This window comes from Pagrus pagrus, assembly GCF_965226575.1.
Source record: "Pagrus pagrus genome assembly, chromosome: 2".
Classification (NCBI taxonomy): domain Eukaryota; kingdom Metazoa; phylum Chordata; class Actinopteri; order Spariformes; family Sparidae; genus Pagrus; species Pagrus pagrus.
Genome location: NC_140186.1, coordinates 34,019,770 through 34,035,141, shown reverse-complemented (window position 1 = coordinate 34,035,141; position 15,372 = coordinate 34,019,770). Strand labels below are relative to the sequence as shown.

The window sequence follows — 15,372 nt, the reverse complement described above, 5'->3', positions numbered from 1 at the left end:
ATTGACTTCACATTTCTAGAACCTGTTAGAGATGGGAGGGAACAAGTGTAAGTGTTGACTGACGTTTTCTCAAAGTTTACCCAGGTTCTCCCTACCAGAGATCAGCGGACCTCCACAGTGGCAGATGTACTGACTAAGGAGTGGTTCTACAAACACGGTGCCCAGCATGACTACACTCTGGCCAGGGCTGCAGTTTCAAAAGCACAATAATTCAGCAACTGTGCGATGTGTACAGCATCAAGAAGTCTAGAACCATCCCCTATCATCCTCAAGGAAATGGCCAGTGCGAGCGCTTTAACAGGACACTTCATGACCTCCTTTGCACCTTGTCAGCTGAACAGAAGCACAGATGGCCGGAATATCTCCAACAGGTTTCGTTTAGTTATAACACCACACCCCACCAAACTACAGGTCAGTCCCCCTTCCTGTTGATGTTTGGCCATGATCCTCAGCTGACTGTAGATATTCTGCTCAGCCGCATGGGAAGAGCCAGCCACAGGAGAAGTCTGTGACTGCGTCCGGGCGCATCAGCGACGACTGCAGGTGGTGGTAGAGAATGCCCGAGAAAGGATAATGCAGGCTGCAGCCCAGCGGACAGAGAGAGTGGACCAACAGACTCAGGCGGAGGTGTTACCAGCAGGACAATGCATCTATCTCCGGGACCAATCTCATAGAGGAAGCAATAAAATCCAGGATGTCTGGGACCTGGAGTTTTCCAGGTGGTGAAACCTCCCCAGCAGGGGGTGCAGTTTATGATGTTGCCCCACAACATACACTGACAGAGGTACATCATGTCCATCGGTCCATGCTCAAACCTGTACCTATTACCAGTGGTCATTCTATTCCTGTAGCTAGGCAAAATCCAACTATAACAAGCCCTGACACCATAGAGCGTGGCCTATGGGTGGTGGTGGAACCAAAGGACGCCTGGCCTGGCAGGGTACAGACTCCACATGAAGCGGATTAAGTGGTTTACCCTGCAGTACCAGCGGCAGCTTCACCTGAGTCTAGTATTGGTGCCAGTTCCTGCCCAGTCCCGTGTGTGGAGGTGCTAAGGAAGTCTACCTGTGGGACGGCTGGTACACACTCCAACCCCCACCATTTACCGTGTCAGTAAGGAGTAGAGCTAATGTGGCTACAAATTCCCGGATACTTGGCTCTAGTAGTTCCACCCCAGTTATCTTCCGACCCTGGTCTTAACAAATTGTCGGGCCAACAATTTAGGAAAAATGGGGGCAGAATGTAGCCAGTAGTGAATGCCTCCTAGGCTACCGTAGATGTAGGTAAGCGTGGCACCTCCTATTTCCGTGTTTTCAATTTGTTTGGGCGAACATATAAACCGCAACCACATGGTGCGACAGACTGCGACTACTACAGCAGAGGCTCCGGTATGTGTGGTTTTAGTTTTACATAAGTGCTGTGTAAGTGCTGTCGGGCCGACACCTGTGCTTCACACCCCCCCAATCATGTGTTTGATTATTTTTGCACGCCCTTCACGATTTACTTTATTCCTTTTTTTTTTGGCTTGTTGTGTGTGTGTGTGTGTGTGTGTGTGTGTGTGTGTGTAGGGCACGGGAGCCTGGTGAGTACTCTGTCCCATTATAATTGTTTCCCCCACTGTCTGCGACCACGGCCACTTGTCTTACAGCACTCTCCCCCCATCATTAATCTCAGTATATATTGTATAATGTTATCGCCCTTTTTCCAAAGTTGTCTCCCTTTGTTTAATACATTTTAGATATAGTGAATGTTTTAACATATTGTGTTAAACAAATAAATCTATATTGTTTTGGTAATCCTTTTGTCTCCGTCCGTAATTCCCAGTCCCATGTATCATTAAGTATCTGTGGCTTTTCTAGTGGTTTGAGTTGGTCAGTGTAACAGTGTATAACTGTAAGTTATTTTTAAAGTTTGGACCTTGTGACGGCCCTGGCCACACTAGTACTGATAGCCGTCAAGCAAGCTTTGCTAGCATTCAGAAATTGTTTTGAAAATGTATTGTGATGTTGTAACTTATTGTTGGTTAGCTAGCAGCAGTCAGCTATGGTAATGTTAGATATGGCAAAGCTAAAACAACAAGATTAGTGGTGGGCCTTCTACACATTTTTTTGTTACCCTCTGATTCACAGACGAACGTAAACATTTTATTGGACTCGTGATGATACACTGTTTTGCATGTTAGAGCTTCCACAATGAGAGCATTGTTGACTCTGATGACAAAGACACGCCAGAGTGAAGTGGAGGCAGAGGCCATGGACGTGGGACGGCGACAGGTCAAGGAACAGATGTTCTCAGAAAAGATGACACACAGTAGAAGATCTTCAAGCTCAAAGGATTGCACAGAGCAGGTAAAGTAGGCTAAAGTAGAACATTACTTGTTTTTTTCTGATAAGCACCACCTACAACTATTTATGTTTGTACAGTATATTGACCAGGCATTTAACTTGGACACACAAGCGCCCTAATCAGAATCACATTTCTTGCCAAGTAGTTTTTCACCATTTGAATTTGTGTTTTGGTGCATAACAATAAACACAGTAAGTAGAAAAATGTAAAGAAAGATAAAGGGCTGGTGCTTCAAGTCAAAAGCATAAATAGATTAAATTAAAATTTTTTTTATATAAACTGGGACATCTGTACAGTTTTGTCCAGGGGTGTCTAAAGTATTGACCATTGAAAGTGTGTATGTTCACAGTATGCTGAGGACAGTTGAGCTCTGTTCCATAAAAATATCTACTCATGTTGCTCATCTGTTGCTTTACAGGCCAGAATTCAAGGACTACGTTTGGAGCAATCACATGAAGTGCTGAACTCTGCCTGACACCTATTTATTCGTCGTTCTGTATTTACTCCTTGTTTTGCATCATCTCTAACTTGTTTAAATAAAGTCTTGAAAATGATAAATGCCTTTTCTTTACACTTCCAGCATAAACAACCATCCCATTACAGTTCTTTCACTTTACATGATGCACTAATAATAACAACTGAATTAGGTAAGACTCTTGTTTATTCCATTTTTTGAAACACATGTAAATAAATAACACTACAAAAATAGTAAACCTTTTATCATTTAGACAATATACAGTACAATTAGCATAAACAACTATGTACAGGAACTGATTATAAACACAGATCAGTGATGGCCAACAGGTTAGGTTGTTGATGTCGGTGCTGTCTCAATCCTCTACTGTACTAATACAGCTTTTCAAGCTCTTTTGAAATACCATATTACTTTACAACATTACTTGTCCAACTCCTCAACTCCTGTGACTGAAAAGTCATCATCTCTGCAAAAATTATAACAATTACAGAAAACTGGACAAGGATGGAGAACTAAATGTAGTTACAGAACATAAAGGTACATTTTAATGTATTTACAGGACATAAAGTTACATCTGAATGTGTTTATGGGGCATAAAAAAATCATTGATTCTCTCAAAGACAACACAGGACTGTTGCTATGTAAAAAAAAAAAGTAATGTAATAAAAAATGTCTTACTAATATGTAATAGTCTCAAGCAGTAGGCTAACTACTTGAAGCATTTTCCTGATGCAGCTAATGCAATGATGCCATTCCTTTTTGTATTGTATCCCTGAATGTGCTCCTTAGCACATTCATGCAAATAAAGCAAACCAACTTGATATGAAAGAAGGACACAGGTATATACGAAATGTATCCATCAAAGTCACATATTACATGAATAACAGTGGTCTGATCCATGTTGCTATCAGCATCAAGTTACACTCACCTGTCAGAGAGACTCTGCAGAAATAGTGGAAACATCAGGGCATGGTTCTGCTGTGAACTGACGCTTCAAGGCTGGAAGTTGATGCGTCCCTCTCATAACTATAGGTAACAGAAATAGGCAACATCAGCACATTTGTAAAACGTCCAGTTCAAAGGCTATATGAATGAACGTCACATAAAAACAGTCTTATGACATCTGCTTACAACTACAATGCAAACCATATTCACAGATATATGTAATCTTCCCAGGACCTCCGAACAGTGGACTTGGCCTTTCATACGTGCGGCACACAAGAATTAGTCCGCCTCTCACATACAGCTCATCTGGGGGAGCGTACCTATGTTCCCCGGGTCCTATGTTCCCCGATCAGGGAACCCTATCCCTAACCTAACCCTAACCCTAACAGCGGGGAACATAGAACCCTTTTTCAAAAAAAAGGTCCTATGTTCCCCGGTCACATACACAGTGGGGTACATAGAACCCTTTGGGTGAACAGCGGGGAACATGGGACCCTTTTTTTAGAAAAAGGGTCCTATGTTGCCCGGTCACATACAAAGTGGGGAACATAGGCCCTGGGGAACATAGGACCCGGGGAACATAGGGATGATCCCCTCATCTGGCTAATGTCCAAACAGCCCAGGGTAGCAGCGATGTGGATTAGATCCACAGTTCAACAATGGCCTGAGTGTAAACGGTAACATTACATGTAAATATGTTTCATATGGCAGTAGTCTATCGTAGCTAGCTACCTAGCGTTAGCTACAAGCTGACGATGCTAATGATGTTAGCGTTGGGCTAATACATACAACAGTGACATAAGGAGCTAACATTAGCTACGTTGACTACATAATGCAGAGTAATAATACATTTCCCCAACCAAAACAAACCAGGCCATTACCTGTCCAACAGAGACACAGCTACCATGGCGTCCGTGTTCAGGCCTTTGACTCCATCAGTTGTCTCCATTGTTGAACAGCCACTCCAATGTTGACTCTCGTTTCACCTCTTGAGCTATCCAACTTCTTTTGTTTGGAGCCTACTCCAGTTTGGTCTTTCTTCTCATGCTCTGTTTGGCAGTACAAGCTGCTGTAGGTACAGCTGCTAATGAAAAGTGTGTCTGTACTGTCTCTGCCATTCTTGTCATAAACAGTAAGCTAACTCTGTCACAGCTCCAGCAGTGCGGTTGGTAGACTCTGGTCATGCAGTGAGTGATGGGCGGAGTCAGCGCAGGGTGAGCAGGTAAGGACAGATTGATAGACAGGTAGGCTGTCCATACAATATCTTCGGGCAGCTCAAATTGATTGTATGAAGTTATTAAAGCCCTGAACCTGCCAGAGACCATGGATTTTTTCCCCTTTTTTTTTCCAAAGCACGTATTATTTTGATTGCTGTCTGGATGTTAAGAGACTTTATACAAATATAATAAAAAATGCTTCTGAACAGAATTACCAACCCCAGCTTTTAGAGTATTTGTGTCTGTGTTTGTTCCGTTTTGCCTCTCACTAAAGTCAGCACTCGCCGGACTCTGGCCCTGTTATCCTCCAGTGTCGCCCCCCCCCATCTTCTCTCCGTACGTTCACAAAGAAAAGAACATTTCCTCTCCCTTCAGCCGTCTTTAAGAGAGACAGACAGTACAAGTACAAAGGATTACAAAGAGGTCCGCCCTCGCTGCTGCATAGGTTGAGAAGTGAGAGTCAAGATTAAAGCGGGAACAGCCTGACATTCTGAAACACCTCCATTGCGAAACCCCTCCATCCCGACACACCCCACTCCGACACACCGCTGTTCCGAATCCGACTTTCAACTTCCAATTACTTCCGAATATGGTTAGGGTTAGGGGTTAGGGTCAGGGGTACCACAATAGCCTTTTCGGAATAGCGGGGTCTTTAGAAAAAATGAGAAACCACGCCATTACGATGAATGGAAGTCTATTTTCGGAACAGCGGGGTTTCGGAAAAGCGGGGTGTAACCGATTAATGCTATGGTCTACGATCTGAGAAAGATTTGAAAAAGCATCCCACACACACACACCCCTCCCCTCTGAGCTCGTATCTCTCTCCCCACGGAGCCTCCCGCGACACACCCCCTCCAGCAACAAGCACCAAGAGCAACAAGCCGGCCGGCAGAAACCAAATACAGCCCAGCTTTGAATGCGGAGTAACGATGTCGGATTCACAGGTTATTACAATGCACGTTGAAACTAACGTAAATCTTGTAAGTCATTGCAATGTCCACAGCTAAGCGCCACAGCCAAGCTAGCATAATGTCATTAGCATGCTACAGCTACGTTACCTTACAGCTACGTAATAAGTTACTATTTATCAACAGCTAAGTTAGCCACTTCTAAAAGTTATTGAGGGCCAAGAGACTAACAGATGCTGCCGTCAGCTTTAATCACAACGATCGCTTCCACATTGTGGCTGAAAACTAAACCTGCATGAGCCTCGGACCAGCTGTGTGTGTCCCAGCTGTTGTCTGAGTAGCACCAGACCGCGACACAAACGTGTCCGTAAACCGTAATCTCTTGTTTATGACAAATAAGACACACAAATACACACATCGTAACACCTATATGATAATCCATCATATTGATTTAGCAAAGGCTTCGTTGAAAACAAACGGACAAGACCGGGAGGAGGGTTAGCAAAACAGTTGAGTAGTGACCAGGCGAGAGGTTGTTATGGAGACATAAATCCGGACAAATAAAATAAAAATCCGGAACAGCATCCCTCTGCTTCACGTTGGGGTTTCATTCATTCATCTTACTTGCATTACTTGCTGCTTCATTTAGCTGCCACGAGCAAATAAATAGGCAGATTTGGTGTAAACATGATAGCAATGTTAGCTTACAGTGCTAACATAGAGGCTAACGTCTCCGTCGAACAAGTAAACAAGTGTTGACAATACTGCAGAGACAGAAATTGTTTCGACACTGTCTAATAACACAGAAAAAAACTAACGGCAGCTTTCACAGTCATAAGCCAGCATCAGCATGAAAGTTATCTGTGTCACAACATCCACAATAAAGACGAACAATTACCTGCTCAGGGCCAAACAAACCTCTTGTCTGCTTGTAGTTTCAAATGCGGAAGTGGGTTAGGACGAGACGTGAGCAGGAGCAGGAGCGTGAGCAAGGGGACTGGATGGAAAAATTGACCAATAGCAGCCATGCGGACCGGATGGCTGCTATTGGTCAATTTCTTTGCAGTTTTGCAGGCGCTAGAGAGAATGGATTTAGCTCCCCAGCTCCAGGACCTGTCTGCCAATCCAAATCCAATCCGTTAATCCAAAACACCAGCGTCTGTTCCTCCACTCCTGTATGTTTGTACAATTACCTGTACAGCAAGCCATATCATTTGCCAATATTTGCATGACAAATTTTCCGAAAGGCAACAACACCATGGACTCAGTGACTGACTGATAAGCTGAGGGAAAGCATAGCAAACTTTGAGGGTTGGATGTGTTTAAAAATTGATTGAAAACAAATATTCATCAATTAAATCTATTTACTTTGTAAATAAGACATAAATTAACTGTAATTTCATGAGAATTAAATACAATTAAACTCATAATGTAAATCTGATACTCATTAATTAAATGCATTTCATTTTAAAATAAATTAACATTCTATCATTTAAGTTGAGCTAAGTTTAATGTATTGCAATTAGAACTTTCTACTAACAGTTCAATAGGGAAGAGCTTTTATTTTAGTGCCTTGCAGATCCACTCAACACCATTTTCATTTTAGAAGCATTTGGTTTTAGATACCCGCTTCTACCTGTCAATAATACACCACACCCATAGTCACATCTGGGCTTGATTATCTTTGCCATGTTTCTTCATCTCGATCTCATGTTATGGTAAATTTTTACATTGTTTGAAATCTTAGTTAATTTCATAGCTTGTGCTTGTCACAGCCCCATACTAGCGGGATCAGACTTGTGCACATTGAGCATAAATGCTCATCAAGGATGGTTTTCCATTCACCAACAATGTGCATGGGTTTTGAGACTAATTAAACAACACTGACAATCTTTTTTCAGTCTATAACTTATTTTTCAGACGCAAGGTCTTCTTCCTCTTCAAAAGAATAAATAAATAAAAGTAAATAAAAGATTGAACACTCAGGCTCTCAGTTGAGTGGATACCCCCACCAAGCCACCTAAAGATGCCTGATTTGTTTTCATCAAGACCCATGCATTATCCCCTGGTGGTACAGAAAGTGAGAGAAAATTCCTGGATCCATCCCTTTATCTAGACCTGCAACAAAAGTTGGGGTCTGTTTTGAGCTGAGACCCCTCCTCCATCTAAGTTTTGAGGAAACCCCTTTCAGTATTTTCTGTGTAATCCTGCTGACAATCCAACCAACCAACCAGCCAACAAACAGACAAACAGATACAGATGAAGCGGAGGTGGCGAGAAGCCTAAACATTTCAATACATATTTGGATGTCGATTACAAGGTACAAGGTACATTTACTCTGGTAAAAAAAGGAAATTATGTTTAAAGTCCTTGTGTCCCTCTACATTCATATTTTTTATTTTGGGCAATGGATTGTCGATGATGACCTTTAGGAACGTAGCTGCTCTGTAGTATGGTGGTATGGCAGCAGATACTTCTGTATGTTTTTCCAGATGGCAGCAGGGTGAACAGACAGTGTCTGGGGCTGTTCCTCCCATTTCCAATATATGCCATTAGCTAGGCTTACTGACTCCGGCTCTAGCCGTAGTTAATGGCATAACTGTAACTTTTGGCAAAAAAGCAAGTAAGAATTTCTGACATATCTCTCGTGGAATCTTGCTTTGCAGAGGGCTTTGCTCATAGTTGTCCAGGTTTTAAAGTACTCATGTTCTGCCCCCATAATACAGTTGGAGCAGTAAGAAGTGATAGTGAAAAAAATAGTCTGAATTTTAATGAATGCTGTGAGTACCAACAATGAAATTCACATCCATTGTACATGGAAGGGCAGAAATGTCAGAGAGGGACATCTCTAACTCTTTTGTTTTGTATTTGAGCTTTAAGATAAAATACACAGATAATTTAGTATGGTTAGAGCTTAATGTGGCAGAGCTTTCTTTCTTGTGTATTGCTGTGTACAGTCGAAACAGCCTCTTCTATTGTAGTACATGTCACTTGAAATTGTTGTCATTTCAGAGTGTAGAGCTGCCTTGTTTGATGTGTCCTCTTTGTTGGTGTTTCCCAGTGTATTTGACTCAGGCTGTAATTGAAGGATGTTGTCATGGAGAATCTAAATTTGTGTGTGTATTTGCATTTCTTAGATCTCATCAGAGTGACTTGCTCATATACACTTTTGTATTTTAACTTGTTGTATAACAAAGGTTTTAGGTCATTGAAGGTTTTATTTTGTGTATTTGACATTTAATTTTTATCACATATGTAATCATGAAATATAGCTTTTTATTCAAAAAATATTATTACATTTTGCTGTTCCCATACAGGTTTTCTATTTTTGATTAAACATTATTCAAGAAATATCTTTATAGAAAGCTAAAGCTATAGATAGAAGCAGAGATAGGATGCTAGAGGAGCCCAGATAGTCAGAGTGAAGAGAGAGAGAGCAGTGTTAAAACAGGGACTTCCCTGAGCCTCCATCATCTGCAGGGAGGGAAAAAAAACACTCACACACACACAGCCTCCCACATACACACACACACGTACACTGTGCTCAGAGCTAGCAAGGGGCTTTAAACAGCTTCACACTAAATAGAGACAAAGGGACTGTAACCTGCCACAATGGAGGAAAACATGGATGAATCGCAAAGCCAGAAAGGTAGGACGGAAGAGCAATTTGTTAATTTTTATCTTTCATCAGCTGTGCCATTCTGCCATTGTTCTGTTTATCCATCCCTCTCGGTATCATGGGATTCCTTTGTGTGTGTTGTGGGCAGAGGGAAAGAAGACAGCATACATGTCCTGCAGAAAAAACAACGAATAGATTTTTGTCTGTATGTTTAATTTCAACATTCTGTTGCAAAATTCACATAAATGGTTTCCCTTATTGTTTTTAACAGATGAAAAGGAAAGATAGGCTGTGGATTTTAATCAAGACATCTATATGTCTGCTTCTGATAATACCACGGATTATGCAACTCTTTTTTGTTGGGTGTTTTGATGAATGGATGCATAAATGAGCAGATTGTTTGTGTTGGGGATGAGAGGAGATGGCAGACACAGGAGGGTCGGTGTTGTTTTGGAGGCTGGATGGACAGATGGATGGACAGATGCATGGATGGTTGGATGGATGGAGGAGGTGGGAGTGGCAGGGGGGAGGAAAGGGGTAGAAGAGTGTGAGAGAAGGAGGGAGCATGGGGCAAAACCTTGCAATAAAGACTAAAAATCAGAGGGAGGAGGGATAAGTGGAGCAGTGATTGATGCCTCCATTGGGGTTTTCTTTGTTAGCCTCCATTGTTGATGCTTCACGCTTGTCTGAACGCCTTTTCCTCTCCTCTCTCCCTCGCTCTCTGCATGTCTCCCTTTTTTCTGCTGTCTGTGTCACTCCCTACCCTTTCCCTCCATTTTCTCTCTATCATTGGCCCTCTCCCTTTATGGGTTTTTTTCTTCTGTCATTCTGACTCAGTGTATTTCCAAATGGATTTTCTGGGTCTGTCAGTCTGTCTCATTTCCTCTGCAGGTGTCTGTCTCCCATCTCTCTCTTTCTTTTTCTGTCTCTCTCGCCCCAAACCTTCTATTTGGACTCATCTCTTGCTCATCTCCATCTCACTGTGCCCGTTCCCTCCCTCTATTCCTCCCTCATTCCCAGCCTTTTTTTAAATTTCTCCATCCATCGTTTGCCTATTTCTAATCTAGCACATTCCATTTCAATCAAAGGTAATCTCTTGTTGTATGTTTTATTTTTACAAAGCGTATTCATGATTTTCATCGCATCCTCCCATATTGTTGTTGTCGGCGGTAAAAAATGGGCGTGTCCATTTTCTTCATCGCACCTTCAGTCTGAAATCAGACATGAGCGGTGCTGCTTACACAGATTCTCAAATCCAAACGACAATGGAGGTGTTTTTCATAAAAAATAAACTGTGAATTGAATTTATCACCGTATTAATGTTTATTAATGCTGTATCTATGGTAACACCATTATGGAAATTGTCTTCTGTTGTGTGATAGGCGGATTTATATGTTTTTTCGGGAAGGAACCTATTTTAGCCAATCAGAAAGCTGAATGGGGAGGTACGATGTTTCAAACGAACATGATATTTCATCCCAGCCACTTTTCTTTTTTTCCCTAGCTATCACCCCCACTCCTTCTGTTCATCCATTCAACTAGTTCCCATCCCACATCCGTGTCATTCTTTCCATCGTCATTGCTTTCTTTTATACATTCTTGTATAATTTAGCTGTCACTGGCCTCCCCCTCTCTCCCTCTTCTTAAAGTTTTCATAAATGGGATACACACAGCTGACAAAATACAGGTGTGTGGGATGAACTTCATTTTGAATTGATAAATTACCTTTAATTTTTATAGGGTTAATATTGATAATAACCCTTTTTAATGCTTGGATGCATTTTCAGATTGTTTGTATGTCTGAGGTCTGGTAAGGTCATAAATCAGTGTAACTGAAGGTTTAATTGTTAAGCTTGTTGCAGAAACTGGGAGCAATTTTCTGCACTTCTGAAAATGCTGTGGTGTGTTGCTGACTATCATCATCAAAAATAAAAATGTTAATTTGGGATCCTCAATATAGGTTACAAAGTATACAAATTATACAGCTGGCAGTCTCACCTGAGTACAATTTAATAATAAAATCTGATGAAATAAATCATGTTGAATTCGTTTACCAGTGAAAAAAAGAAATTTTGCAACACAATTAGAATAAAAAGACTATTGATCTAGACTTTGTGTTTATGATTGGTTTTGAGCTCACTGGATTCTCAGTGGAAGTTCTCCACAGTTTTGCTGCATTTAGTCATCAGAGTTTGAAAATGAACACAAACTTCTTTATAGGTTGTTGCTTTGACTTTGCTTTTCGTTTGTATCAGATTAATTGGACAAATGAAAAGGATATAAGATATACAGGATATAAATAATGGAAGCCAGACATAACCTCCACTGTTAGGTCTTGTAAGGATACTGATCATCCCTTTGCAGGCTGTTAAAATCATTTACACCTCCACTTGCCGTGCCGTGCATTGTTGGCACATGCTTTAAAGTTAACAATGATCACCCAAATGTTGTGAAAATTGTTCTTGCAAGATTTTGGGATGCTTATTGCGAGGCCATATTTCACTTTTAGACAGGACTAGCATCACAGGGGAGGTGGAGAAAAAAATGTTCACTATGTTTGTCTGTAATTGAACTCATGGTCAGGGATAACGTTTTGACCAGGGTGAAATTACAGGATGTGCTCTGTCACAGTGAACATTCAGGACAAATCTTAACACACACATGAAACACATATTAATATATATATATATATATATGTGTGTGTGTGTGTGTGTGTGTGTGTGTGTTTATATATATTTAATAATAGACATATGGATGTCCAAAATTTGCTAAGTAATCATAGAAAAAAGACACTTCAGAACTTGGCTGAGCTTCATCATATTTTTAAGTTTTCTTTGGTATTAAAGTAATCCAGTGATAGTTGTCTGTTTATCCATGGGTACACTGCAAACATGAACTGCTAATGGCTAGTTCGGCATTCTTTCAGTGGTGCCACTTGACAAAATGTAAACAAATATAGTACTTCTATATAATTTATAAAAAAACATGGCTTGTAAGAGAATACCAGTACCTATCTGTTTCTAACATTACAACCCTTTTTATAAGCTTCATAGAGTCTTGTTCACCTCAAATTATTTTTTATATTTTTCTATCTTTTTTTTTTCTTTTTTCTCATGTTGGTCTCAAATGGGCCCATATGTTGATGTAAGTATGTTTTAATCGATTGGCATAAAACATTTGACTTTAACATTTCCACACAAAATTCACACTTCCCACTTGTGATGAGCAGCCTCTTTCTGCATAAATAAATTCAGAGTTCCACTTTAAAACACACGGGCATCGCTCAAGATGGGATTTAAATTACAGGAGGATCAGTGAGTTTGCTGAAATCGGCTAATTATTACCAGGGTGGGGGTGTACAATTACCCTCTGGATTAATATCACAGCACAGGTAATGTTGAAATCACCCTGCCTCCCCATAGAGATATTAAAGCAGTCCAAACAAGGCTTTGGTCTTGATTTATACATCTCAAAACACAAATATTGATGGAATTACATGATAAGTAGGAACGTGATCTTATTACTCATCAGCTGCATCATCTTATATAAGAATCTCTAATGTGAGTTATCTACAGGGATCAGTAAAGTTTCATGTTGTCTAATCTAATCCGAGTGCGAGTGTGAAAGATTTGAAAGAGAAATTGAAACAGGAGGTTTTAATCTGTTTCTCCTGTAGCAGGTCATCCTGCTGGGGACACAGTTTAACAGTATTTGCTCCTTACATATTTCAGATAAACTGATTAATTAAATGCTCCCACAACACTTATTTAGCCTGCATATTTACTATTTAAAGAAATGGAGCAGAACTAATACAGAGAGCCTCTTCTCTGTTGGGAGACAGACTCAGTTGCCACAGGTGAACACTGACGTCATCACTCACCCATATAGAGTATGTGTATAACATTACAGAGAAATCCATTTGACTTGTCATTACTGTGCACAGTTCAGCCGACCATGTCTTTGTGTGTAGATGACAGGGTCGAACTGTGTCTTTGCAAGTTTTATCTCCTTAATTAAATAATTTTGTAAACATTACACTGCTGCTCACCATGTATCAGTGAATGTGCGGAATGTATTTATCCTATTTTTTGGACATGCATTGGTTTCTTATATTTTAAGTACAGTATGAAAATCAATTAAACTCCTAGTATCACAACGTCTCGCTAATTGATTTTCATACTGTAAGGAAATGAATGAAAGCCGATGGCTGCAGAATCAAAGGAAAATGCCACATTTTTGAGAGAATTGATGTAAGCACAAACCCAGAACTTGCTGTTACCAAAATACAATGTTCTGGCTAAATTGAACACTCATCGTATACGGACTGTTGTGCAGCGGAATGGATCTTTGAACTGGCTACACCTGCAGTGTGTGGGATAGGGTTGTGTGAGTCCAAACAAGACGGTAAGCTTTCATTTTGGGATTGTGTCTTTAGTTTTTGGACCCAGCAGCACTGCGAAACTGTAATATAGGTAAGAAACTGTAATATAGGTAAGTTAACATCTAAAGACTACAGTATGCCACATAAAGTTACAAAGCAGCCACCAGCTGTAAGTTGAATGCTGAAGCCAGTCACTCAGTATAACAGTCGTTTAATTAAAGAAAATCTTCACACAAAATATAAATGGAAGACTGTGTCTGTACTCTTACACCTGCTAATCAGGTCTTTGTGGCACATACCTAGCATTTATGCGCTGCTCTCACACGTGGCGTAGCCAGTTTCACTGATTACAGAGTAGTGTTGCAGCAGCCACTCTGTGAATGGTCCATGTACATTAGGTGTTCAGTGCAGCCAGCCTGTTTAGCACATTCTCACTCCCAACTTGTCAAATACAGCAGCTTGGTCAGTGGCCTTCAAACTATGAAGCTCTTCCTCCCACTGTAGTGTCACGTTCGCTACGTGAAGGTGAAGTCACCAATAAGACATAATATGCAATGTCTGGTTAGACTTTCAAAGTAAAGCTTGCTGAAAAACAGTTCACATATTATGATTTATTATGATTTTTGGACAGTTGTTCACGTTGTTAAACAGTTGCAGTTTGGTTAGGTTTAGGCACCAAAAATAAAAGTCTTGTGTATGACCCGTCCAACCACCCCACACCTTGGACTTCTCTCGGTCTGACACTACTGAACGACTGGAGTGCTTCCAGAAATTATGCTAGAGGAGGGGTGTAAGGCCCCTGACCAGGCTGCTGTATTTGATGCACTGGGAGTAAGAATGGGTGAGTCTGTTAGCTACTTGATGTGCTGCCATGTCCTAAATTGACTGTCAGATAGAACAAAAAAAGAAGCGATAGAATCAGAATGACAAATTAGAACAATGGTTTCTGTCCTAAAACCCGTTGAATGTATAGTTTTTATTATGAAAGTTGTTGATATGACTAAAAGACACCTGCACTCAGTGTCATTACTTTAGCTTTTTTCCCCTAATATAATGATCATGTTTCAAATTCTGTGCATTTCATAGGATCATCTATCCATCTAATTCTGTTGTTGAGTTGTGATTCAGTGTATATTTTCATGCTAGCCAATTCTGATTAGATTTACATCAGAAAGTGGCTGCTAAAAATGTGATTCCCACCCAGTGCCTTCCTCTGAAAAAGATTTATCTATTCACCATGAAGTGTGTTTTCATTAAAAATTAAAATTTAAAGTCTCCATCATCTAATAGCCAAAACAGATTTGACCCTATCACACAGGACTCCTCCCTCCAGCCCCATGGGGTTCTTCAGGACTTGCTGCCATAGAGAAAAATGTAATTTTATGGAACTCATTTCACACTTTATATATATTAATTTTGTTACCTAGTTGTGGGTACTGGTGATAAAATACTTCTTGACAACAGTATCCTTTCTCTATGGA

General features: G+C 40.6%; 1 protein-coding gene across 1 annotated transcript in view; it reads left to right on the top strand.

Annotated features, from left to right (window-relative positions):
• Positions 1-9,336: 9,336 nt before the first annotated feature.
• gpm6ab (glycoprotein M6Ab) overlaps positions 9,337-15,372 on the top strand; it is a 37,764-nt gene continuing 31,728 nt past the window's right edge. The window contains exon 1 of the mRNA XM_084341058.1: positions 9,337-9,540. Coding sequence (XP_084197184.1) covers positions 9,504-9,540 — 37 coding nt within the window. The 5' untranslated portion in view covers positions 9,337-9,503. The remainder of the gene's footprint in view (positions 9,541-15,372) is intronic.